Source organism: Fragaria vesca, linkage group LG5 (genome assembly GCF_000184155.1).
Source record: "Fragaria vesca subsp. vesca linkage group LG5, FraVesHawaii_1.0, whole genome shotgun sequence".
In the NCBI taxonomy this organism is placed as follows: Eukaryota; Viridiplantae; Streptophyta; class Magnoliopsida; order Rosales; family Rosaceae; genus Fragaria; species Fragaria vesca.
Genome location: NC_020495.1, coordinates 23,043,186 through 23,069,509, shown reverse-complemented (window position 1 = coordinate 23,069,509; position 26,324 = coordinate 23,043,186). Strand labels below are relative to the sequence as shown.

The 26,324-nt window shown below is 40.1% G+C and overlaps 6 protein-coding genes, 2 non-coding genes and 1 pseudogene across 8 annotated transcripts in view; 5 read left to right on the top strand and 4 right to left on the bottom strand.

The window, feature by feature from the left end:
* The first annotated feature begins 3,581 nt into the window (after positions 1 to 3,581).
* On the top strand, positions 3,582 to 6,542 carry LOC101314953. Its single transcript, XM_004300294.1, has 7 exons — positions 3,582 to 3,950; positions 4,376 to 4,733; positions 4,846 to 4,911; positions 5,026 to 5,155; positions 5,238 to 5,396; positions 5,474 to 5,530; positions 6,076 to 6,542. The coding sequence occupies exons 1-7, from the start codon at positions 3,767 to 3,769 to the stop codon at positions 6,277 to 6,279; spliced, it is 1,158 nt and encodes a 385-aa protein (XP_004300342.1). The 5' UTR covers positions 3,582 to 3,766; the 3' UTR covers positions 6,280 to 6,542.
* Positions 6,543 to 7,292: 750 nt separating this feature from the next.
* LOC101301018 (uncharacterized protein L728-like) lies at positions 7,293 to 9,381 on the bottom strand. The gene is made up of 2 exons (XM_004301692.1): positions 8,945 to 9,381; positions 7,293 to 8,700 (listed from the first exon to the last, which is right to left on the bottom strand). The coding sequence occupies exons 1-2, from the start codon at positions 9,379 to 9,381 to the stop codon at positions 7,293 to 7,295; spliced, it is 1,845 nt and encodes a 614-aa protein (XP_004301740.1).
* A 1,189-nt stretch (positions 9,382 to 10,570) lies between these two features.
* TRNAE-CUC lies at positions 10,571 to 10,643 on the top strand. Its single transcript has one exon. It is a non-coding gene; the product is annotated as a tRNA-Glu (tRNA).
* A 117-nt stretch (positions 10,644 to 10,760) lies between these two features.
* On the top strand, positions 10,761 to 12,770 carry LOC101300736 (pentatricopeptide repeat-containing protein At4g16835, mitochondrial-like). Its single transcript, XM_004301691.1, has one exon. It carries the CDS (start codon positions 10,761 to 10,763, stop codon positions 12,768 to 12,770), a length of 2,010 nt encoding a protein of 669 aa, XP_004301739.1.
* A 512-nt stretch (positions 12,771 to 13,282) lies between these two features.
* LOC101300454 lies at positions 13,283 to 13,710 on the top strand (annotated as a pseudogene).
* An 892-nt stretch (positions 13,711 to 14,602) lies between these two features.
* Positions 14,603 to 16,054, bottom strand: LOC101300156. Its single transcript, XM_004301690.1, has 4 exons — positions 15,491 to 16,054; positions 15,338 to 15,398; positions 14,804 to 14,865; positions 14,603 to 14,719 (listed from the first exon to the last, which is right to left on the bottom strand). The coding sequence occupies exons 1-4, from the start codon at positions 16,052 to 16,054 to the stop codon at positions 14,603 to 14,605; spliced, it is 804 nt and encodes a 267-aa protein (XP_004301738.1).
* Positions 16,055 to 17,745: 1,691 nt separating this feature from the next.
* Positions 17,746 to 20,061, bottom strand: LOC101314664 (GTP-binding protein YPTM2-like). Its single transcript, XM_004300293.1, has 8 exons — positions 19,895 to 20,061; positions 19,449 to 19,521; positions 19,290 to 19,337; positions 19,136 to 19,183; positions 18,968 to 19,039; positions 18,725 to 18,880; positions 18,498 to 18,601; positions 17,746 to 18,136 (listed from the first exon to the last, which is right to left on the bottom strand). Exons 1-8 carry the CDS (start codon positions 19,906 to 19,908, stop codon positions 18,043 to 18,045), a joined length of 609 nt encoding a protein of 202 aa, XP_004300341.1. The 5' UTR covers positions 19,909 to 20,061; the 3' UTR covers positions 17,746 to 18,042.
* Positions 20,062 to 22,252: 2,191 nt separating this feature from the next.
* On the top strand, positions 22,253 to 24,250 carry LOC101314377. Its single transcript, XR_184739.1, has 2 exons — positions 22,253 to 22,571; positions 23,281 to 24,250. It is a non-coding gene; the product is annotated as an uncharacterized LOC101314377 (transcript).
* A 229-nt stretch (positions 24,251 to 24,479) lies between these two features.
* Positions 24,480 to 26,324, bottom strand: part of LOC101299874 (FAD-dependent urate hydroxylase-like) — a 2,814-nt gene continuing 969 nt past the window's right edge. Inside the window, exons 2-6 of the mRNA XM_004301689.1 lie at positions 25,990 to 26,136; positions 25,659 to 25,724; positions 25,397 to 25,559; positions 25,081 to 25,309; positions 24,480 to 25,000 (exon numbers count right to left, since the gene is read on the bottom strand). Coding sequence (XP_004301737.1) covers positions 24,480 to 25,000; positions 25,081 to 25,309; positions 25,397 to 25,559; positions 25,659 to 25,724; positions 25,990 to 26,136 — 1,126 coding nt within the window. The remainder of the gene's footprint in view (positions 25,001 to 25,080; positions 25,310 to 25,396; positions 25,560 to 25,658; positions 25,725 to 25,989; positions 26,137 to 26,324) is intronic.

Below are 26,324 nucleotides of genomic sequence, written 5' to 3'. Positions count from 1 at the left end.
TCTCTCTCTCTCTCTCTCTCTCTCTCTCTCNCTCTCTCTCTCTCTCTCTCTCTCTCTCTCTCTCTCTCTCTCTCTCTCTCTCTCTCTCTCTCTCTCTCTCTCTCTCTCCTCCTCCGACGACGACGACGCCGGCTTAACCTTGACTGCGTCTCCAATTCCATTAACGACGACCTTGAGTGGATCTCTGATTTCGTCACCGAAGATCTTGATTAGATCTCTAATTTCATCGACGGCGACCTCGATTGTGCTCACCTCTGACGACGACGCCGGCTCAACCTCAATTGCGTCTCCAATTCCATCGACGAGGAGCTCGACTGGATCTCCGATTCTGTTCACGAAGACCTTGATTGGCTCTTCGATTTTGCCGCCGACGACCTCGACCGGATCTCCAATTCTGTCGAAGACGACCTCGACTAGATATCCTATTACGACGACGACATCTTACTCGTCCTCGGCTGCATCTCTTATTTGGTGACGTAAGTTTCTAATCTCATCGGACTTTGGTTTTCATGAATTTGTGTTTGAATGGTGAGAATTTTGCATATGATTGTCGACCTATGTGGTTCATGAGTTGTGATTGAGCAATTTAAAATAAATGAATAGCAGAGTGTGGATTTAGAAAACGAACAACTTTGTTAGACCTCCTGTTTAGTTGTCTCTTGCCAAATTAACTCGAGCAAGGTTACAATTTTGCATGAATGTGGAAGAATTGTTGTTCAGTATTGTGTACTGTTGCTTTTAGGTTTATGGATTAATCTCATCGCATGATACTTGCATAGTGGCAATCTAGGTTTATGGATTGTGCTAATATCATTGTGTTTGTGTTAGTATCCTCTTAACATTTTGATAGCATTTTTATGTGTCCGTGTTAGTATCTTTTCGATATAGTGATAATATATTTCTGTTTAGGTTAGTATATTTTAAAGATGATGTCAGTAGCTTTCTCATGAAGTTGTGGTAGTATCCTTTCAACACATTGATAGTAGCTTTCTAACTTCGGTAGTATCTTTTCCATATAGTGATAGTAATTTTTATGTTTGTGTTAGTATCTTTTTAACATTGTGATAGTATCTTCATGTGTCTGTGTTAGTATCTTTGAAACACATTGATAATATTTTTCTCTATGTTAGAATATTTTGAAGACAATGTCAGTAGCTTTCTCATTGTCTAGTAGTATACTTTCAACACAGTGATAGTAGCTTTCTAACTCTATGGTAGTATATTTTCAACATGATGTCAATAACTTCTATTTTCATTTCAAATACTAATGTTACATTGTGTTTTTGCTGTTGCAGAATTCTTCGCTTTGGAATTGTGGTAGTAGATTTCGAAATCATGTGAATTTGGATATTGAAGCCTCCGTTAACCAAGAAATCATGCGACCAACCAAGAAATGTTTGAAATGAAGTCTCGTGCTTAAGGGAGGGGGGGGGGGGGGGGGGTGGGAAATTATGCATATGGTTTGGAGCATCACTATTGAAAACTGACAGTAGTTTTATAAAGCTATTGTAGTATACTTCTGAAACTACAGTAGTAGCTTTTTACAACTATGGAAGTAGCTTTGTAAATAATTTCATTGTTAATAACTACATCTTTTATGTATCATAAAATATGTTTTATTCACTCGATTGCATTAGCATTTATATTTTAGTCGTATCCCTTACATTTCTGTAGTCTAATGAGTCTCTAAAAAATAGTTTTCTCAACCATTGGTAGTAGCTTTTGTTCTGTTTGGTAGTAGCTATTGTTGTTGGTTGTAATAGTTTTTGTTGTTAGCTATAATAGTTTTTGTTGTTCGTTATAGTAGTTTTTGTTGTTGGGGGTAGTAGTTTTTGTAGCTGGCGGTAGTAGCTTTCATAACCGTCGTAAATCTCGCTGGAGTCTGTCGGAGACCTTGCCGGAGGTCTGCCAGAAAGGAAAGTGGTTGTTGATTTTTAACAGTAGTGGCATTTTTGTAAATATAAGAGAGAAAATCTAATTTTTTGGTTGGATGACAATTTGTAATTTTGTTGAACTTCAATACTTTTATTTAGGCTTAGATGAATTTATGTCGGTAAAAATGTTTGGGTGAACCTCTATAGAAGAAAATGTCTCAAAATGAACTTCTATGTAATTTACCCTAGTTCTTAAGCCTAAGAAACTTTTAAGATACCATGATCTTACATATAAATAAATAAAAACTTGTTTTATTTTTATTTTTTAAGTAAGGGCCGATGCCGGGGGGGGGGGGGGGGGGAGGGGGACATAGAACATAGACCCCAGATTACAAAACTTATTAAGAGAATTTCCTGAAATAATAACAGGAGACTCAAGAACAAACACATATTCTTTTTAGTTATCAAGTTTAGTTACAAAAATGCATATATTTGGCTGAAATTCAAGTTTAACAACTCTATTAGAGATGCTCTCCACAAAAGTTTCCATATCCTAAACAATTTGAAGAGTAAAAAAATTTGAAATTGGATTAACCACTCCTATATCTCTTTGCTACTAACAACTTAAGGTTCTCAGATTTCGTAGTGTCTCACACATTTCTTTCTCTAAACTCTTTCGCTTCTGATCTAAAATCTAATTATCAAGCTTGAAAATTCATTCTTCTTATAAACTTTTAGTTTCTCTCAATATCACAATTGAAAGAAAATTTCATTTAATTTTTTTTTTGTACGTTTGCTTGTTATTTCATTGTTGAACAACATTGAAAACAAACTATAAAGAAAAAGCATTCATTTGCTACTATATAAAATGTAAAATCACAAATATGTAGTGGCATATATTACATATGAAATGATCACCACTATTGAGATACAAATTTGCCGACCACCTTTATTTGTCCACAAAACTGCATACCCTCTTAATCTATTGACACATGTCCATTTTATTATCAAGAATAAACTTAAACAATTTGAAGAGACATGTGTCTTTTTTTTAGAGGAACTTGAGGACCCATGCTAACCGGGCTCCTCAGTTGGAATAATATTATTAATAAGAGAATCTAAATTCGGGGAGGACATATTCGAAGAGACATGTGTCAATAGGTTAAGAGGGTGGACACTTTGATGGGTAAATAAAGGTGGTCGGTAAATTTGTATCCCTACTGGATATGAAAAAAGAAATTAATGCTTGAAGTGGTGAGACTTTCATTGGAAATCCACATTCCACAATCTACATTCTCGAGACCGTAGAGCCCTCACATCTCAAAAACCATGCCTATAGAAAATTGAGTCGAAATTATCCAAATAGATTAGGAATATTTCCTTTTGAATTTAGCCAAAAAAAAAAAAAAAAAAAAAAAAAAAAAAAACTAAAACTGCAGGAAAAATCCATACTCCGACTCCAGTCTATCAGAATTCTACCATGTTGAAAACTTGAAACAATAAATTGGTCATTGGGCCTGTCCTCCCTATATCCAAATGTCCAAAACAGCAGAACAAGACAACCCGCCCACCCACCCCCTATCCACATCAAACACGTGTCCCTATCAAACACACCCGCCCCGCCCCGGCCCATTAGGGTTTTTAAGATTGGGTTCGCCACTCCTATATCACACTGCCGCATCCAGCTTAGGGTTTTCAGTAGCCACCACACACCCTCGACAAAAATTTCTCTCTCAAAACACTTCTCTCTCTCTCTAAACCCCTCTCGCTTTTCGCTTCTAATCTAAATCTAATTAGGGTTCCATGGACTCCATCAATTTGTGAAGGGTTTCGTGGTTGCTTTTCGGTGAGTGTTTCAAGGGCGGTGTTGTTTTTTTCCGGAGCTTTGAGAAATGGCAACCGCGAACCCTTTCGATCTCTTGGGAGATGACGACAACGACGACGTCAGTCAACTTGCGGCTAAGGTGGTGGTTCCTGCCGCCGCCGTCCAGCCCAAGAAGGGCGCTCAGGCCCCAGCTGCTCAGCCTGCTAAGTCGGCTAAGCTCCCCACCAAGCCTCCCCCGCCTGCTCAGGCTGGTAACAACTCCTCATCCATTCCTTTTATTCTTGGCTTTTCTTTTGTGTTGAAGATTGAGTTTTGTTGTTTTGATTGGTTGTTGATGATATTCTTATTTGCTGAGATTTGAATCGAATGGATTGACATGTTTTTAATGAGGGTTTTCGTCTTGACACATGAACCTGTTGAGCATCTGTAGTATTATTAGCACTAAAGAAATGCTTCTCGTTGTAGGATTAGTTCTTCTTTGTTGTTTTTATCTTTACTGCTATTCAAATGATTGAATACAATCTGAAGTGTGTTTCTTTGGGCCTTTTATGTTGTGTGCAAACAGTATGGTTTATGGAAAATATGAAATGTTTTGAAGTGATTGGGGATTTGTGTAATAGATTATGGTTTCTTTATTATGGGGTTTTTAAGATTTTTTGTGTTTGTATTATTGCAGTGAGGGAAGGTGGACGTGGAGGTGGCCGTGGCGGCGGGCGTGGGTTTGGTGGTGAGGGCCGTGGGTATGGCGGCGAGGGACGTGGGTATGGTCGTGGACGTGGTGGAGGTGGAAGTGGTGGTGGATATGGTGGGTATAATCGGGAGCGTAGCAATGATGAGAACACCAATGGTTTCTCAGGTGGAGGGTACAGCAAACCTGAGGAGGGAGATAGGGATGTTTCTGAAAGGCGTGGAGGCTATGGAGGGCCTCGTGGTTCCTTCCGTGGCGGACGCCGTGGTGGCTTTGGCAACGGTGAGGATGCTGAAGGGGAGCGTCCTCGGAGGACATTTGACCGTCGCAGTGGAACTGGACGTGGGTCAGTATTCTTCAATTCTATTAGTGGTTCATGCATTCTGTCTGTCTTTGATGGCTGCCTTTTCATTTTTTGTTTTCAATGGGTTTAGTTATTAATTGTATGTGTGATTCAGAAGTGACTTTAAACGTGATGGAGCTGGTCGTGGGAATTGGGGAACTCCCACTGATGAAATTGCTTCGTAAGTAATTGTGCTGATTCCTAGCTCAGTTCCAAGCTAGAAATCCTTGGAATGATGGCACATTTATTTTATCCTTTTTCTGGTATAGGTTGACATAAACAATTATTTTTGTAGGGAGGTGGAGCCTGGCACTGAAGTCGAGAAGGATGTTGATGCTGAGAAGCCGTTGGGAGAGAACGAGGCTGCTGATGCCAACAAGGAGAATGCTGAGGATGAGCCAAAAGAGAAGGAGCCTGAGGAGAAGGTAATTGTCATAGTTGATGTGATTATAGGTTAAATTTCCTGGCCATCTCATAATGAACTATATTTGTACTTCATTATTGTAGGAGATGACTTTGGAAGAGTATGAGAAGGTTCTTGAAGAGAAGAGGAAGGCTCTGGCTGCACTGAAAACTGAGGAGAGGAAGGTTGACTTGGACAAAGAGTTGAAGTCTATGCAGCAGCTCTCAAGCAAGAAGACAAATGATGAAATCTTTATCAAGCTGGTGATTACCTTGCCCTTCATACTTACAGTACTGTATTTTATGCAAGTTAGTTTACTTTCTCTGCAATTGATTGTCAGGGTTCTGAAAAGGATAAAAGGAAGGAAGCTGCTGAGAAGGAGGAGAGAGCCAAGAAGGTAATTTTTATCTTTCTTTCTTACTGGATCAGTCGTGTAATTGTTTACTGATTACATTTTGGGTTTTTATTGTGTTTGCTCAATCATGATTGCTATCTTCAATTTGAATATTTCAATTTGCTGCCAGTTTTTCTTTTGATTCTTTTCTGTAGATTAATGCCCAGTGATGGAATCCAAATTTAAGGAGCGGTTTGGGTGGTTATTCATTCATAAGCCTTACTCTTCATTACCCCTCTCTCATCTCTCTCTCTCTCTCTCTCTCTCTCTCCATCCATCCCATCCTCTCATCTCTCCATCCATCCATCCTCTCTTCTCTCTCTCCCTCTCTCTCCCCAGCACATACTTCCACAGCGATGGAGGATAAGCCTTGTGATGAATTCCACTCTATAAACCGTGAATGACCGTTTAAGCTATGAGATCTGAGGGCATTAAATATAATTTACTTTTTTTGCTTATTAGGTTGATTTGTATCTAGAATTTATCAAGAACATCATTTAATCATGTAAAAAGAGAATGGTAACAGAGTGATTGATATTTTTGTGTAGGTTGTTAGCATAAATGAATTCCTGAAGCCTGCTGAAGGGGAGAGCCAGAGGCACTACAGTGGTCGTAATCGGGGCCGTGGAGGCCGTGGTTCAAGAGGTGGATACAGTGGAGAAGGACATGGAGGTCACTCGAGCAATGCCAATGCCAAACCAGCACCCTCCATTGCAGATACTGCGCTCTTTCCATCTCTCGGTGGCAAATGAGAGCCCAGCACATCTAGTTCCAGCTCTATTGTTATTTGTCCATTTGGGAATGAATGTGATATGATTAGTGAGTGGCAGGCTATCCACAGGAATTTTTACTATTTTATCCTTTTTTTCTTAAGAACTATTTTATTATCTATGTTTTTGAGTGTACATTTTATGTCATGGACAAATGGATCATGCATCAGTTTTGAGTTGGAATAGAGAATCACTGCTTTTGAAATCTACAGTTTTGAGTTGGAGTGCAGAATTAATGTTTTTGAAATCTGCTTTTATGCGTGTTGACTGTGCCTATTCTGTAGTTATTTTTTGTGTCAATTAGCCTCAAGTTTTCTTAATGCATCCTGAATGTGAGGTTTTAATTTTATACCGATCTTTTGGCCTCAAATCGTTCCAATGTGTGTGATCACGTTCCTGAATGTGAGCCTTATTGAAATTTAGGCTGGGTGTGAGTGCACTTTGAACCTTACCGTTTCCCCTTGGTCTTCGTGGATGTCGGTATGCAGCACGTTAATGTGCAACATCAGCCATCTTTTAGGCGGTGCAAGAAGATACCCAATTCCTTAAGGTGTTTTATTATGTCGGGCCAAATAGGGCAAACTCGGGTCCCCAAGTATCGAAATAGGGTTTGGAAATGGGGGACCGAGAGTCAATATTGTCCCTATCCCATTCCTTCCTCGATTGATTAGAAAGATTGAACTCGAGTGAAAGCAGTCGAAAGATTTAGCTAAAACGATGATATTCTTACTCCACCTTAATCTACCAACCATCGTTGAAGCCAAATTCCAGAAATCAACAGACAAGAAAAAGACTTATATTCGATGAAAAGGAAAACCATATTTATCAATCTTCATTTCATTCCACAAAATTTCAACATGGTCAGTAATCGAAAGAAGGAAAAGAAAAACACTACAAGGTCTAGTTCAAAGTATAACACTTCATCTTGTTTCACTTGCTTCAGGATCCAACGACTTGAGTCACTTGATCTATACAAGTCTCTCTTACTTAACCTATCAGTCCACCACAGCTAGCTTCTGATACTCATCGCCAGAGATGGCCAACTCCATGGCCATGTTGGGGTTAACTTCCCCATCATTATTCAAGAACAACTTCAACAAATTCTTTGAAAAGCCACTCAACATGGCCACCCCAGGTTGCTTCTCCGTTACCGGAGTAGACTCTGAGTGCCTCAGATTCCAAAAAACAATCTGAGGCACCACATCCCCATAGCCCTTCCTCTTGAACTTCCTCTGAATCGCCTCATAATCCGTCTCCCACGTACTCTCCGGATTAGCCTCATCGAACTCCATGTCACTAAACACAAACACCCTCTTTATCATCTCATCCGGTTTCAAGTTCCCCTTCACAGCTACTCTAAGTATCAAATCAAACACCTTCTGAAAATCGGTATTGAACCCCGCCTTCATATCCCTCATAAACTTACACTTCGACCCCAAATCTTCCCCTTTGATAAAATGCAGCTCTGGCTTCTCACTAAACGTGATAACCTTCCCTTTCCACGGTTTCTCGCTCAGTTCAGAAACCAAAAGCCCCAAAGCCACACTCACATCCATAGGAAGCCCTCCCATGCTCCCTGACACGTCACACACAGCCAAGCAGTTCTTCATCTTGCCCTTCTTCACCATATCCTCCACCAGCCTCTTCCACTGAAGCTCCGCCACGCCGTCACTGCCATTTGCATTTGAGGCAATGATCTCATGCGGCAGCAGCGCCCCGGCCGCAATGGTGGTCTTCCCTGCCTTTGCATCAACCAAGTACTTCGAAAACCTCACAATGTCGTACTTAAAAAACGTATCCTTGTAAAGCTTCATGGCCACAGAGGGGACCCTATTGTAAGGAAGGGACCTCCATTTTTGTGCCCCCATATAAACCTCTGGTAACTCCAGAGCCTTCCTCAACGGAACCAGCACTTCCTTCCTCAGCCGGTCCCTCACTCTGTACCTGTAATGCTCCTCCAAAACGCCGTCGTACTCGTGAAACAACTCCCGCGGGAAAACCTTCTTTGCAATCGTTTCACAGAGGAGAGTGGCGCGGTCGAAAGACGAGTCGAGCGAAGGGCACCACTTGGCGGCGAGGCTGATGTTTTTGCGCTCATTAGACTTGAGACTTTCGAGGTCGGATTTCAAGCAAGTTGCAAAGAGATCGGAAACCTTTTCATGCAGGAACCGGTAGTCCGGGTCACGCTCGTATCTCGAGATGGCCTTGTTTGCCATGTCGGCGAACTTTTGTTTTCTCAAGACGCTCGCCTTTTCCTTTTCCGACTTTGCCTTCTCCGTCGCTTTCACCACTCTCTCCTCCCTAGGCTCCTGCCGGCTGCTATACCTCATCCTCTTCCCTTTGTTGGTTCTCGACTTAAACGCTCGCCTAGATGCTGTTTTTGATCTTGACCTAGAATGTGACCTAGAACTTGAGGTACAACTTGAGCTAGAACTTGAGGTATAAGTTGAACTAGAACTTGAGTAATAACTTGAGCTAGAGGTTGAGGTATAACTTGAGCTAGAAGTTGAGCTATAATTTGAGCTAGAGCTTGAGGATATCGGAGATCTAGTTCTAACTCCTCTTGGCCGCCGAATAGGAGAGTAACTTCTAGCGCAAGCAACATTGCTTCTACGGCGGCCAGAGATTTTCTTTTTTCATGGACCACTCGGCCTTACGGTTCTTTCTTATGTCTTGGCCTTCCATAAGGCGGAAGAGAATCTCGGGGAGGTCTTTGAAGCACCCGAAAGAGGCGAAAGAGGCGAGGTTGCAGGCTAGGGTTTTTGGGTGGTTGTTGTGGAGCCAAAAAGCTGCCGTGAAGAAGTCTTCTTTGTCAGACTTTCCGGTGCCGCGGACGCCACGGAGGTTGCAGATGAGCTTGAGGGTAGTTAGGGCGTTGTGAGCCCATGACTTTGGGAGTTGTTCGTTGATGTAAGAGGAGGGGGTGTCGGGTACGATGTGGAAGAAGAGGTCGAGGCAAGGGTTGCCGGAGGAGAGGTAGGTGGCGGAGGATTTCTCGGTGCGACCCATCGGAGGTTTAGTTGCGGTGTTGGTGGTGGTGTTTGATGGTTTGGGTGGACCAAGAAGAAGTTTTGGAGCTGACATTGTTGTTGTGTTTGGGGTTTTAGGGTGAGGGCTTGATGTGAGAACTAATTAAGAGACGGCTTTATTGATGATGAGCGCTGTTGTATACTTTTATATTAGAACTTGTGAAACATCAGAACTAATTGTGAGTCGGTGGCGGTGTGGCGGTTCCAACATATTATGGGTTTCGAATTCGATTCCTTTTTGGGTTTTTTTTTAAAGAAAAATTTCTATATTATAAAATCCAACGTTACAGCTAGTAATTACAGTGAAACAAGAACAGAAAAGGGTTCAACAAGGTCTGCAAAATAGAAAATATCATCAAAATTTCGGCGATTTTTTTGTTTTCTTAAGGTATAGAAACTTATTAGAGGTACTAAGAGAATATCGTACGAAATTATCGATTTTTCACGAAAAATGTGGAGATTCGAACCTTGGTCCGCCAAGGTACGTGCACCAAAACGCCCCAAGCTAGTCCCCTCAATCATGCATGCTGGAATGTGTTTTGTTCACTCGTGTACATATATATATATATATTAATACGTTTCATAAATATCAATATCTTTCCTTATTTTCCCCTTAAAAGTTTAATGATTTTGATATTTTCCGATATTTCAATCGAAATATCTATTTTTTAGACCATCAAAATATCTTTGATAGGCAAAATTTTAGTCTTTGGTTCAACCGTAATCTAACCTAATTTAGAAGCCTCCATAATTCAGATTTTTTTTTCTTATGTATTTTAGGCTGTTGGAACTTATGCTACATTACTAAATTTTTTTTCTTTCTAAAATATTGAGGTGGGCTGCAGCAAACCCCAACCCACCCGTGCATCCCTCCCTGATGATTGTGTTTCTGTTTATACAGAAGATTTGACACCTTGGATTACATAAGCTGCATAAAGTCGAGCAAATACCCCCACAAGTATCTCAAAATGCAATTTCTTAAGCACACCATATTAAAATCAACATTGCTGTTATATATAGTATATAACCATCTAGAAAGTAAACATACCTTAGCACATGCATACTATATAACAGCTAAGACTATAATGATTTGGCTTCCACTAATTCAAGAAGATCATAATCTGAAGATGTAAAAGTAATTAGCTTCAAGCCTTCAAGTTTTTAGCAAACTAAGAACCAATTTAAAGTTTTTAACTTAAGCCTGCTTCCCGTGAATAAAAACAAAGTCAACCTTGAATCACAACTCCGTTGTAGTCTAGTTGGTCAGGATATTCGGCTCTCACCCGAAAGACCCGGGTTCAAGTCCCGGCAACGGAATTTTTTGTTTCTAAAATTTAAAATTTGAGAATTTAAATTCCCAGACTCACAAATTCAACTTCCCCATGTCATTGAACTGATTGAAGTCATGCTCTTCTCACTTGCTTGAGAGATACCATGACATCTCTCAGAAGAAGCACAAGAGCACAGCCCTCACTGCTTCTCACAACTCTTTTCCCTAATGCCAAAAACCAAACCTCTCCCCTCTCCACCGTCACAACCCACCACCCACAACCCAATCAAACCAAACAAGCCATTCCTCCACACAAAACCCACCTGGTTTCACCAACCCAACTTTGCAATGAGTCTAACCACTTCGATCACCACCAATTTCGCAATATCATTAAGTCGAATAAGTTGATCACCAGCCACATTCGGTCCGGGGATTTAGATTCTGCACTTAAGGTGTTTGAGAAAATGACTGTTAGAACCACAACCAGTTGGAACTCGATTTTAGCCGGGTTTACGAAAATTCCAGGGAAAGTTAAAGAAGCCCGCCAACTGTTTGATAAAATTCCTGAACCAGACACTTGCTCGTATAATATTATGTTGGCTTGTTATTTACGTAATCTTGGTGTTGGGTCTGCTATGGAGTTCTTTGGTACAATGCCGGTTAAGGACATTGCGTCTTGGAATACCATGATATCGGGTTTTGCTCAGAATGGGGAGATGAGGGAAGCACAGAAGTTGTTTTTATTGATGCCGGAGAAGAACAGTGTCTCGTGGAGTGCGTTGGTTTCGGGGTATGTGAAATGTGGGGATTTGGACTCGGCGGTGAAGTGGTTTGAGCTTGCACCGGTTAAGAGTGTTGTGGCGTGGACGGCTATGGTTACTGGGTATATGAAGTTTGGGAAGGTTGGAGTGGCTGAGAAGTTGTTTAGAGAGATGCCCGAGAAAAATTTAGTGACATGGAATGCTATGGTTGCGGGGTATGTGGAAAACTGTCGAGCTGAAGAGGGTTTGAAGCTTTTCAGTAAATTGATTGGATATGGGGTGAGGCCAAATGCATCAAGTTTGAGTAGTGCTCTACTGGGTTGTAGCAACCTGTCGGCGCTGCAAATGGGCAGGCAAGTACATCAGCTACTATATAAGTTTGAATTATATAATGGTACAACTTCAGGAACTGCATTGGTTAGTATGTATTGTAAGTGTGGGAATTTGGAGGATGCATGGAAGTTTTTCATTGAGATGACACGAAAAGATGTTGTTACTTGGAATGCAATGATTGCTGGCTATGCTCATCATGGGGAAGGTTTAAAAGCTCTCAGTTTGTTTGACCAGATGAGGAATGAGGGAGTTAACCCAGATTGGATCACATTTGTGTCTGTGTTAATGGCTTGCAATCATGCTGGACTTGTAGACCTTGGGGTTCAATACTTTGATACCATGGCACCAGAGTATCAAGTTGAAGCTAAGCCAGAGCACTATACATGTATGGTAGACCTTCTTGGTCGTGCTGGTAAGCTAGTTGAAGCTGTAGAATTGATAAAGAAAATGCCATTTGAACCACATTCTGCTATTTTTGGAACTCTGTTGGGTGCCTGTCGGGTGCACAAGAACTTACAGTTAGCTGAGTTCGCTGCTGAGAAATTGCTTGATCTTGATCCAACAAGTGCAGCAGGTTATGTTCAACTTGCTAATGTTTATGCTGCAACAAATAGATGGGAACTTGTAGCGAAGGTCAGGCGATCAATGAAAGAAAATAGGGTTGTGAAGACACCTGGCTACAGTTGGATTGAGGTCAAGAGTGTAGTCCATGAGTTCAGATCAGGTGACAGGGCTCACCCAGATTTGGCATCTATTCACAGAAAACTGGCTGAGCTGGATCAGAAAATGAAGTTGGCAGGCTATGTTCCAGATCTTGAATTTGCATTACATGATGTTGGGGAAGAGCAGAAACAGCAGTTGCTACTATGGCACAGTGAAAAACTAGCAATTGCTTTTGGGCTTATACATGTGCCTTCAGGGACGCCAATCCGCATTTTCAAAAACTTGAGAGTATGTGGGGACTGCCATCATGCAATCAAGTATATATCAGTCATTGAGAAAAGAGAAATCATTCTCAGAGATACTACAAGGTTCCATCAGTTTAAAAATGGGGTTTGTTCTTGTGGAGATTACTGGTAGCATGCAAATAAGTGCTCCCCTGGAAGTTTCCTCAAGTACATTCGGAACAATGTGGCTTGCAACAAAAAGATTCTACTGAATGAGATCACTGCACATGTCATGCCAGTTAAGGTTGGATCCGAAAAACAAAGACCGGCTGGTCTTCTTCAGTTACATCTAAAAACCCCAATTGCAGGCTAGTTATGCTTTAGCAACATTACTTTCCCTCAATCCTTCGTGACAGTAAATCTTGGGTACATATATATTCTTTTTTCGTGCATTGGATTGATGAGGATAGAGCCACCTCATAATGGTATCATAGTATTGACACATTTGGGTCTATTGCAATTGTCGATTAGCATTATAGAGCCACCACCAGATATTGGCATACCATTGAATGCTAAAGTTAGCGCTTTCAGTCATTTTAATACTTGGGATTGACTTCTTGCCAACTCTAGTATGCTGTTGAACATCCAAACCACTATCCCTTGAGCCAAGGCTGCCGAGCTGAACCCCAAGGAGGTGAATTGAAAATGGCGGTTCTGATGTTGAAGAAGGTGATCGTGAAGAAGAGGGTCAAGCAGTTCAAGTGGCCCCAGAGCGACCGCAAGATCTGCGTCAAGACCAACTGGAGGAGTCCTAAGGGTATTTACTCGTGTATGGAGAAAATTCAAGGGAGTTACTCTCATGCATGCCTAACATTGGTTATGGTTCTGACAAGAAGACTCGCCATTATCTTCCCAGTCATTTCAAGAAGTTTGTTGTCCATGATGTCAAGGAGCTGGAAGTTCTGATGATGCACAATAGGACCTATTGTGCTGAGACTGCACACAACATCTCCACAAGGAAGATGAAGGAAATTGTTGAGAGAGCTGCCCCGTTTGATATTGTTGTCACTAACAAGCTTGCTAGGTTGCGTAGCCAAGAGGATGAACGAGCTTATTTTAGACATGTTTTGTAGTGGTTCTTTTGTATCGACCTGAAAAAATGACTTGTAGACAAATATGTAATTCATTATGGAAATTTTTTTCAGTATGTAATTCACTATGCCTTCTTCCAAAACTGCAAGGATCCTATACAAGTGACACTTTCTCCGCTGTTGCTTTATCTACTTTCCCTACGGCTTCTAACCGATCACATGATTCATTGGCATACAATTATCGGCACCTCACTCCTTCCTGGGAACCTTATTCTTTTTTTCACTATTAGAAATTTGAAACTAGATCAGCCACTGTTGACTGCATTCATGCTATTCTGTAACATAGTTGTGTGTGTGTGTGTGTTGGGGGGCTCTTTTGCAATTCATCATATATTGTTTCTCCAAAACCATTATATCCAATCATGAGGCCAACGATACAAAACAAAGATCGTTTCTTGCATCTTTTTTGTGATCTTCATTCTACACATACATTAATGAAGTTATATCAATTGTCGACGGATAGCATTTTCAGGGTAAGGACTTTTTACCATTTAGGTCTCAATAATTTCGTGACTCAGTTCCCAACAAATATTTCCTTATATTCATTATTCCCCCTCCATTTGATGTTTTTTAAGAGAATCCAAAGTTAAGAGGTGCCTCGCTTATGAAACCCATATCGATCTCAATATAAGGAAATACTGAAACGCATAACTAACTTGAAACTTAAAAGAAATAATCAAAATGAAAGCGTTCACCTATAAGAGAGGCAAACTCTAAAATTCTCTTTTGATGATATATGCATATAGATGTGTGTAGGGAATAAAAGTGCATTGAAACTTTGCTGTAGGTTACTGGGAATTGGGAATGTAAATGCTTTATTTAAACATAGAAATAGCCAAATGGGATGTTTGCTGTCTGTGATAATCAAAGTATATCAACATCTCCTTGTTCTTGTGTTTCTTAGTTTCTTCAGTGCTTTATACTTGCCATATTTGTTCCATTTTTTCTCTTCATTTTTCCAATTCTCATCGAACACATCTGCTTGTTCTACCTGCAATTAAAGAAACAACTCAATGAATTAGAAACTAATTAAGTTGGTTGGTAAAAGGGGAATTCTATGTCATTGGCTTCTTACCCTATTTAACCCAATGAATTCTGAAAGAGCAACATATTCACCCTGGATTTCAGCTTCCAAACCTACATTATAATGGAGTTATCAGTATATCAAACACAACTATACTTCCAGAACAGAAAAACCGAAAGCTCTTACCATCAGTATGTGTGCGGGACTGGCCCGGAGTCCCAATTGCGTTACCTGTGAGAACCCAAAAAAAAAAAAACTTCAGTCTCCCTACTTTACTTCCCTGTTCAAAACATTTCGGTGATATACAAGCTTCAGACTCCCTAGTTTAATGAATACAGTTTCCTTGCATAATCAAAACTGAATTGACAAGGGTGTTTTGTACCTCTGTTATTGTTTTCCTAAAAACTATCATATCCACTAATGCTAGTGATGACAGAAGGAGGAAAAATCCACTATAAGAATAAGCTACTGCATACATATGTTGGCTTTAGAGAATAAGCTACTGCATAGTTGTTAAAATTTACGTACAGGAAATACTAGAGCGCAAAATTAAGTTGAAACGACATTGTGTAAGCAGTTCATTACCAAGGAATGCACTGCTAAGAACTGCATTCGACTCCAAAGATGCCTTCACCAACTTCAGCCCCTAAGGATAAAACCAAGCGCTAATTATTAAAATCATATACTCGTTAATATATGAAATGAAATTGATAGAATTATGAACGGAATATATTAAACCTCTTCCTTGCCAAGACTAACCAACTTCTGTTCAAGGGCGTCAACCTCCATAACATTCAGCTCTTTAAGCACATCTAGAATTGATACGGTAGACATAGGCTTCACTACCAAGTTATCCATAATCACGAATACAACACCACCTTTGACGTACCCTCCATTGCTGCAGGGCGCTTCTCCAGTAGATGCAGCTGTCGTAGACACGGCGCATTCGCATAATGGACAAACAGATCCAGGGAAATGGCAGCTGCAAGACTTACAGACATTGTTGTTTACGCCAAGGATATCGGCACCAACAACTGTTGCTTTGGGTTTCAGCAGCATGTCCTTGTTAAAGTTGGGTTCCAAGTGTGTGTCTCCGAGATCTTGAACGCTCTCATACAGATTTCCGATGCAACCAACCATACCATCCCCAGAGAGGAGGCTAATGACTGTGGCAACAGGCAAAGATAGAAGAGTGAAAAGAAAATCGACAGCTTCCTTGCTAGTTTCGGCGAATAGAACTCTGTTGCGCGTAGTGTCAATTGTGAGCAACATACTAACACCAGTAGGGTTAAAAGTTTCCATTGAAGAAGAAACAGTGAGGAGCAGGGATAGAAAAAGGCCTATTTATATGAGCCTAAAACTGTTCAAATTAAAAATGAAAGTTGATTTTATTCGTTGGGCCTCGAGAACATACGAGTCTATGACTAGTTAATTACAATTATGACTAGTTAATTACAATTAAAATGTTTGTTACATACATGCGTATCAAGAAGGTGGAACTCTAAAGGTCGATCAACTAATAAAGGGGCATGTATGATTTTCTTGGGTGCATGCATAAGCTTAACTATATAATCATTATGACAGGAAAAACAGCACATGAAACGAATCCAATCGAAATTAAGAAATAGAAATCCCAAGCGTTTCAATGAAAAGAAACAAATCCGTGCAAAAGATTATTAATTCATAACATCATTCTCGAAAATTTTTCTACGCACCAAGGTGCAAGTGAACTGAGTAACTAATATGTATGTAATATTTTGATTCGGTCATCCAGGTCGCATTAGTATGCATATACTATAATACCGTTAATAAAATTGAAACACAAAAAAATAGTCTTAAATGTTGCAAACACAGGAGGTGAGAACCTAAGGTCGAATATGAAATATTCTTATTATGAGCGCTTAATTTGATCGGGTCAAAAATGAAAATAAAATGAAAAAATTTAGGATCACTAGTTTTCATTCGATCTTCGCATACGGCGATTTAAGGACTTACACGTTAAATGTTGGAAACAAATGAGATATCACAAAAACAAAAATGTGGTAATGGTGGACCGGCTGGCTCTTTCTCGCTGCTTCTCTGTTTGTATTATTGAGTTTCTTCTTGATGTCTCAGCGTTCGAATGGCTTTTGACTATATCAATTTGGTCTTTACATTGAAGATACTGTTTACTCGGACTAAAGTTTTACCGCCAAACCCTTTACAGTTCAGTCTTCAAAACAAGCAAACCCAGAAGCATAATGTTTGGAGATTGCATGCAACGATGTGGAGAAACTATTTGTCTAATGATGAATGCCTCCTCCCTTTGCCCGCTAGTTATGAAGTGATTCCTCGCTGGTTGCGACCACCTTGACAGTTGAAACAATGGAGGATGGAATGTGGATATATAATCCTCTCAAAATGCTCACGAATGAAGAGCTCCTCACTTGACTAAGATTTCAGTTTCAACCATGGCGTCACAAAGATTTACGAGGGCTCACAACCAACTCCATCTGTAAGAATTTCAGAGTTTGTAGCTAATCACAGTGGATTCAAATATCCACTGATAACAGCTCAAGTTTGACTGCATTCTGTAATGCTTCCGGGTTTTGCTAAGTGATAGCTTTCTCCCCTAGTATAGGACTGTGGGACTTGAGACTTGAGAGTGATCAATACAACATAGTTTCAGAGATAAAGCTAAGCTTTCTGTACCATTAACAAGAAAGAAAACAAATGAAGCTAAAGCTTTGCCTCATACTGATAATGCAACACAGTTTCAGAGATAAAGCCAAGCTTTCTGTACAACAAAACAAATGAAGATAAGCTTTGCCACTTATTTATCTCGAATTTTTTATTTCTATGCAATTCAAAGGGGGCTACTCAGATTGATACAATTCAATCTTTCTAATATGTGCAAAAACTTTAAGGCTTCAATAGCACAAAGGCAAGATCGGTAAGATATGTGTGTGATGCCAAGAGAAATATACATAAAGCGGCAGGGTTGCATTCACCAGTTTGAAACTCATATTTATTTTGTGATGAACTAAAAATAAAGAATTGTTGCTACGGAGAACCAGTCTGACAAGAATTTGGAGAACAGAACAAGGCAAATACTGCTATTCACCAATATTCCTAATTTTTGTACAAAAGTTTTTAAGACAAATACATTGAAAAGAATGGAAGGCTTTAACATAGTGCTGACGACTGACAACAAAAGAAAATCTTCATATCAAAGCGTTAAGATAAAACTAGTTTTACAATTCATGAAAACACCCATAAACATCATTCACCCACCAATATTCTTTTCCCCTTTAAGAAGAGCAGCAACCAGACTTTTGGTTCACAGGCTGTCCACGAATCTGCACTGTTGGAGGCCTGGCATTGTTCATCGGTTGGCTTGCCATCCTGCAATAGGAACCAAAACATACGATGTATGTTAGACATGAAGGATGCAAGATACAGTTGTTTCAGCAGCTTAACCACTAACAAGTTCACATCTGACAAAGAGATGAGAAGTCCCAGTTCATAAAGAGATAAGCCCAGTTGCAATCATATATTAGTTGATCAAGGAATGAGAGAAGTTGGATAGAAACTATTTACAGACATCAAGGATGCAAGATGCAGTTTTTTCTGCAGCTTGATCCCTAACAAGGTCACATTTGATAATGATATAAAAAGTTCAAATTGTAATCATATATTTACAGTCTATCAGTTACAGGGATAATTGATCAAGCAATACGAGAAAAATGGAATACAAACTAAGTACCTGTTCTTAATCTCAGCAGCCATAGCCATGAAGGCCTGCTCAACATTGGTGGAATTCTTGGCACTGGTTTCCATGAAAGGGATTCCAATTTCATCTGCAAATGCCTAAGCAAAGTAATGAAAAAGTTAAATCATCACATCGCTCTCGTATACCGTGTACCACACATGGGTAAAAGTGGTCTGCCAACAATATACATTAGAAAACCAGAACATGGTCATCACAATTACCTTGGCTGTCTCAGTGGACACAACTTTATTTGCTGTAAGATCACACTTGTTTCCAACTAGAAGTTTGTTCACATTTTCACTTGCATAACGGTCAATTTCATTCAACCATTGTTTCACATTGTTGAAGCTCTCTTGGTCTGTGACATCATAAACAACCTGCAAGAACCAAACAAATATCTATAATAAATAGCAAGTCCAGGAAGAGTAAGAAGCCCATCACCAAGTACGGAACAACCCACTTACAATGATACCATGAGCACCACGGTAGTAGCTGCTAGTAATCGTCCTGAAACGTTCTTGGCCAGCTGTGTCCCACTGAAAGTCCCAAAAGCAATTCATAATTAACAACAGCAAGAAACCGATGGTTTCACAACTTGTTGACAAAACCAGTCAGAGAACTCATATACTTACAATTTGAAGTTTGATAGTCTTTCCATCCTGCTCCACAGTGCGGATTTTCTAAACAAAAGACACAACAGAAGGTTAATGAGAGCCGAACAATAGGAACGGGATTTATATCACAACTCAAATGAATCACACAATGTAAAACCCAAGTAATGCTTACAAAGTCAACTCCAATTGTGCTGATGTAGCTATCCAAGTAAGAATCATCCTGATTTCCACAAACACATAGAACAAATCAGCCGCAATACAATCTCTATCAACTATTAGAACTATAGATAACCAAAGAGCAAAATACAAGAACAAATTCACTACAACTTACAGCGAACCGCAGAAGTAAACAAGACTTGCCGACACCAGAATCACCAATCAGCAAAAGCTTAAACAGGTAGTCACTGCATCCAATTCACCACAAACATCAGTAATTATTTGATCTAAAACAATAATCAAACTATTTACCTCACTGATCAAAAATTACTATCCAATAATAAACTATTAACCAAACCAGCACCGATCCAACAACTCAGTCCAGATTACAGGTCTCCAAATTGAAATAAATTCTGAATCTAAAACAAAATCTACACGGATCTGATAGCGAAGCATCTAGATCTAAATTCAAAAACCTAAATTCGAGCAAAAATAACAGATATAAATATTCAGGAATTAAACAAAATCAAAAGCCTCCAAGAAACTAGAGCTCCAAGATCATCGCCGAGATAATCAAACTACAAAGAGAGGAACCAGACGGAATTATGAAATCGGACTCACTATTCGGGATTCATGGCTGGGCCGGGGAGTGAATCGCGAGAAATCGGCGAGAATTTGGATTCCGGCGAGAAATTGCGTCGGTAGTGATAGACTTGGCCGGAGTGAGAGAGGTAGAGAGAGAAAGTGGAAGAAGAAGAAGAAAGCGAGGAGGAGGAAATAAGAGAAGGTTGGGTGTTTGTATTATTATAAAAAGGACCCCTAAAATGCCGGAATTCTCTATTAGTGCCTGTGACGTAGTATTAGGGGACTAGATTCAACCACGTGTACCATCACTTTGCTTGATATTTCTGATTTTACGATTTTGGGCATCTTCCACCATTGCCCTCAAAAGTTTGCACTTTAGACTCCGGTTAGGAAAACGTTTCAATGTCATATGCATCAAGGTCCAATAGATATCAGTGCATATGTTTTAGGCGGGTTGGGCGGTCTTATTTTAAAACACTACATATACTCAGGGTTTAAAAACTCGTTAGGCGCTACTAGGGTCGATGACTGGCTTGAAGCGTCCAGGTGGGCTGGACAACCTTGTTTTGGAACAGAACTCAACTGATCTAATAAGGAAGCACCGATTGTATTGATTGGTACATCAACAATGATAATATCAACAAAATTGGGTTCTCTTAAGATAAACTCTCGCGTGTAATATGTGAATTAGAAACGGGCGTTTTGTTTCTCCATTATTTTTTCTAAAATGATAACAATAAAACTCTGATTAATCGATGAAAACCCATTTTAAAACCCTTTTTTTTTTATAAAGGTTTCTTCTTTTTTGAAACGGTGTGTTAGAGTTTGCAAGTCAGCTCATTCTTTGTTACTCATTAGTAGAAATTGTTTCGGAACCATCTTTTACATGCATCACTGAATGCTTTAGATCAAAGAAAGTATCACCGTTATTGAATGCTTTAATACTTGAATGTAAAACATACATGGTTGGGAGGGTGGTTGTTGAGAATTTCTCATTTCTTCCACTTTGTTTCAATCAAATGAAAAAAGATAAAACAAAAAATAGTGACTTGGACCTCAACTACTTAATGACATTGTTGTGTGACATGATAACCCACTAAAACCTTATCAAAACAAGGTCTAAAATTGAAGGAACCAAAGGGACTGAGGGGTGTTAAAGTCATTTCCGAAAGCATAAGAAAGTGTTTTGAAAATTCCAGAGGAAGAGGAGAGAAAGTGGGTGAATGAAGCAAAGGCTGGCATAGTTGGTTCTGAGTTGCTTCGTCAAGCTTTTCATCTTTGTGCTTAAAAATCTTAAGCGCAAAGGCAAACAAAAGAGACATGAATGAAATGCGCGTCAAAGCACAAGGCGGAACTGCGGAAGCAAAAGCCAAAGCCAATACGTGCGCGTTTGTGTTTACGCAACCTGGCATTGCCCGCCATCATCACCATGCCTCTTTCGTCTACGTTTCCCTTTCGATTTCGTCGCTTATTCTAATCCAAGCCGAGACGAGAGAATGAGAGATCTCATTTTTGCAGCACTGTGACCGCAACGACACGTTTTGGTATGAGAAGCCATATTTTGGTATGAAAAGACAAGGTGGCCGATCATTGTTCCAACTCCTCCACAATGTTTCTCGATGCTGCTTTAAATATTCATCATTACCCATTCTCATAAACATTTCAACTTGCTTACGAGTACCCTCGAGTTAGAAGTGTTTCATGACTTTCGTCCATTTTTCAATTTCCCCCTAAATGAGTACATGTGCTTAGATCAATGTTGGTCTTCCGTCTAGATTATTTGCAATGCTATACAATGGGTGTGCCATGTGCCCTTCCTTTCCTCTATTAGAAGGTCAACATACATAGGTTCAATTGTACGAATATCATAGCGGAAGAAATTAGAATGAATATGTCGTCGAAAGCATTTCACATCTCTGATGGTTGTATCAACAAAAAGTGGTTACCGATTTTAAAAACATTATTGCAATGGTATTGTGTTTGTTATTTTCGAAAACAAACTAAGTTTATGAGTTAAGAACAAAATTACGACGCATTGGAATAACCGGTAGTGATTGCAAAAACACTATTGACAAGTCTTCCATTATTAGTAGAAAACCATGAGCTGAATGTGCGCATCTAATAACCAACTTTTACACCTAAAATGTCATAATATAGTCTCGCGTGCGATTGTTTTACATCTAGTGTTTCGTGATTAATCAATGTATTTTTCAATCTAGAGTGAAGTAACAACCCACCTCCATTACGTTAGCAACTATCTTGGACTCATGATTAGTTATCTTGGTGAGATAAAAATAAAAATAAAAATTTACCGAACTCTGGTAATTTTGTAGATTCTTTTAACCCACCAAGACAGTATAAAAGGGCGTCCCCAATCCTTGATCCGTTGACAAGTGCATCGCGTTAATTTGGTCAGAAGAGTTGAAAGCAAAGATGCACAGATCCGCGAGTGCTCCCCGAGTCTCCGGGGACTTCCCGGTCAACTCCTCATCAACTGCTTCACCGCAGCAGCAAAAGCAACAATCTTCAACCACCGCAACCCACGACTCAGAGCACCACCACCACCATGACGTGGATCTGCCCACATACGACCCCCTCTCTCATGCCGCCAAGAAAGAACGGTCTCGCATCAAGTCTGCAGAGAACGCCATCCACTTAATACCTCTCATCCTTGCTCTCTGTGCCATCATCCTCTGGTTCTTCTCCAATCCAGGTACACAATTACATTCTTGCCCATGTTCCTCGCATGTCTTGTCTGACTTTTCTGGGTTGTAGTTGTAACTTTGTGGTTATGTTTGAGATATGGATTGCAAAGGTTCATGATTTGTGGATTTAGATATGTAGATAAGTCATAAGTGAATGCATCAATCTTTGGTTCTTTGTTAGTTCTAAGTTGGAAGTTGGTAGTTTGAACTTTGAACTGTTTGGCTTCAAAGATTAAACAGGGACGTATCACTTGGATAGTTCATCTCCGGACTTTTGGACTCATATATCTGACACCAAACTTGTTCATATACTTAAAACTTGATAGACTGAACAGTGACGTATTACTTTTCTCGAAGAAACGAAGCAATGTTTGTGGATTCATCATAGAGCTTCGTGTTTAGCATGAATTTGTTCTGTTGGAACATATTATTGTGTTCTTCCTTAAGTGTATGTGCAGAATGTTTCATGATATAATGTTATAGGCCGGCTTGTGGTATCCTTTTGGATAAGAACTTGCTTCCACTGCCATCATGAAACTGTGACGGGCATTTGTCTGTGATTGTATTCAGAATGTAGGGAACATGTGGAAGCTTCATTCATTGCTTTTAGGCATTCATGATTCAACTGGAAAAGTTTTTGGATATTTATTATAGTCACTTTTGTTTGGTTGCATGGTGGCTTCTATGAGTATATCCTAAGAAATTTATGTGAATCAGTTGTTGCAGCATGAAGGTTATGAGGATTGATGGTGATAGTGAAGGAGCGGCATGGAATCAAACAATCTATGCCGATAAGCCCCATCAAGATTGTTGGAGTAGAAAAACTAGCCGGTCCCTATTGCTCAAGAAGAAGTTCTTGTCAGCCATTTATATGAATGTAAGATGATATGACCCAGAAAATTTAGTTTGCTATCAACAATATTTTTATTGTAGGCTTTTCAGTATTCACAGTCGAGTCAGAAAGTAAGCCATCAGATAGTTATTCATTTCAGAAGTGCAGAATTGCATTTGCTTTGTATCTGTTTCTGCAAGAACCCGTAGGCTATGTAGAAGTACGATAGAACATAAACATACACAAAGACACCACATTTATAGTGGTTCACCATACCATCGGAGGGCATGGCTACGTCCACTTGAATCTACTATCATGAGGCCTCAATGCCTTAGGGTGTTACAAGTGTGGAGGTGTGGAATAGTAAAGTTGGATCAGTTGAGAGATAGAGAGAGTGAGAGAGCTTTCTACATATAGGAAGCCTTCTTTTTATAGCTAAGGAAGGTTCCCTCACATATTATACTTTTGATGTGGGACTAATTACACATATATATTCTCATGGTGCCTTCTTGTGGAGCTTGGAGGAGCACATTCCTGTTGTGGCATTGATGATCATTCACCATGGCGGGGTAGCCCGGACGTCGGTCTACCGGAAGTATGTCGGAGGCGGGGCCCGCCATGGCCGGAGCACGGTCTACGAGGTCGTTGCTTATGCTTGACGGTATAAGATATACATCGTATCTACAAGTTTCTTGACTAGTATATGGCCGGAGAAGGTAGTTCATCACTACCGACAACAGTATCACTCTGATTAGATGAGGAATTTTTACTTGATCAATGGATAGTCTTGCTATGCCATTCGAGTTTTGATTTTTTTCATTGCTTTACTAGGCTACTATCCAGAGGGATTAATTTGAAAGACTGTTCGCTTGCATGCTGTTTTTATCACACTTTTACATGAGCAGTTGCTTTATACATCTCTAAATTCCTAGTACAGAAGTATATGGAGTAGGCAACTAGACAGCTGATGCACACAATAAGGTGGAATGTACAATAACAGCGAGGCACTTCCAAGCATTTTTGGATTTTCCTTTACCCCTTAGGTTTGAATGAACTTTAACTTTAACTTAATATTGCCCCAACATTACACGACTTGATTCTGTAGGGGTTGGCAGTCAAAATTTGTGTGTTCCAACATTGGTCCTAGCTTAACAAGCTTTGGGATAATGACATTGTTCCGGACAGAACACACAACAGGATTCTCCCATTGCAGTAGTGACCCTATGAGGTTTGCCCGTATGGTTAGCGGAAAGATTCGAGGCCATCTTTCACTTCCGTATGAGCTGAGAGCATCTTCAATGGCTGCTGGTCCTGACTCGATCGCTGCTGCAAGCTTTCGCGCCAAAATTACTGAATCTTCCAAAGCACAACAAGCGCCTTGTCCAAGATTGGGGGTCATCGGATGCCATGCATCTCCAACCAGTACAACTCTTCCGGCTGAAGCCGGAGGGCTGATGGATGGCCACAACCACCGGTCTACTAGTGGTGTTCGACTGATTGTGTCATCCGGGGTATGGTCTATGATGTCCAATAGGTCTGAAGGCCAGTTTGTTACCAGTTCTTTAGCTAGCTTCTTCAGCACAGCTGGGTCAGTGATTTTTTGACCTGTAATAAAATATCCCACACCGTAAGAACACTAGAAAACTTAAAATGGAAACTTCAGAGTTTCAGACCAAGTAATCTACCTGGAGATGGCATGTTGAAGCAGACAAACCAGTAGACTTTTGTAGGAGAAATAGGAACAATGCCAGCACGCTGCCCTCTTCCATAGATTTGATTCAGTTTTGGTTCAAACTTATGGCCACCAGGAAAGAATGCAAGGCCACGAAGACCACAATGCCCTGCATACTTAGGCTCGGGAAACCCCATCCACTTAGCTATAGGAGACCGAATCCCATCACAGCCAATTACAATCTGTTGGAAATTCATAAACATGAGAAAGAGATACTTGGCACTTATCCTAGAAGCCGTGAATTTGCTAGTTAAAGATTCATTTACAACCTTAGCAGATAGCTGAGTACCATCCACAAGTTGCAGCAAAGTATCTCCATCTTCAATCTTCTCAATCTTTGCAAGCTTTGAAGAGAAACGGACCGCCCCTTGGGGCAGTTGATTGGCAAGAGTCTCAAGTAGTACTCTCCTCTCTACGGCACGCACCTCTTGGCTGAAAACCATGATTCAGTTAGAAGAACAAAGTATTGTGAATTGAACTTTGCATGTTCTGTAAAAGCACGGAAGATGAATTAAGTTTGAAGCTCGTTACCTTTCATCTTCCTCTTTGAACTTGAAGGAGCGTAGCTCATTCCCCTCAGCTGTTGTTACTACCATCCTGCACAGCTGATTCCATGAACCAGATCAGGGCAACTGAGTAATTTGAAGAATCCAAAGCTTTATATGAAGTTGAAGCTTCAACTCCGAAGTCTCAACAAGTAGTTCATTCTAAAGAAATGCTTCTATCTATTAATCTATCAATGCAAACTACTACAAGATTAAGCATGTGCCAAATGGCCATAGTAGGCAATAGTCAATTTATGCTGGCAGACTGCTACTGTGAGGTCAAGGCTTGAAGAAGGAAATTATGAACATTTCCGTACCCTTGAACTTCAAGAAATTGGTTTCTGAGATCGTCTCCAACTCCAAGTGCATCCAAAACCCTCCAACCGTTTTTGAAGAGGGTGAGAGAAGTTCCACTGGTTCGAAGTGACTCTGCTTGCTCTACCACCAATGATCCAATTCCAAGCCTAACAATCCAAACTATTAGGAAAAAAAATGGATCCGGCTCCTCTAAAGTGAGCAAGCCATAAAGTTAGTAAATTTCATAAAATCTCTAACCTCCATCTAATCTAATGGCTCAAAAATATCCACATGCATCAATTCATTACAAAAAATGTTAGAAAATTCTTTTATATATTGACAATAACTCTAAATG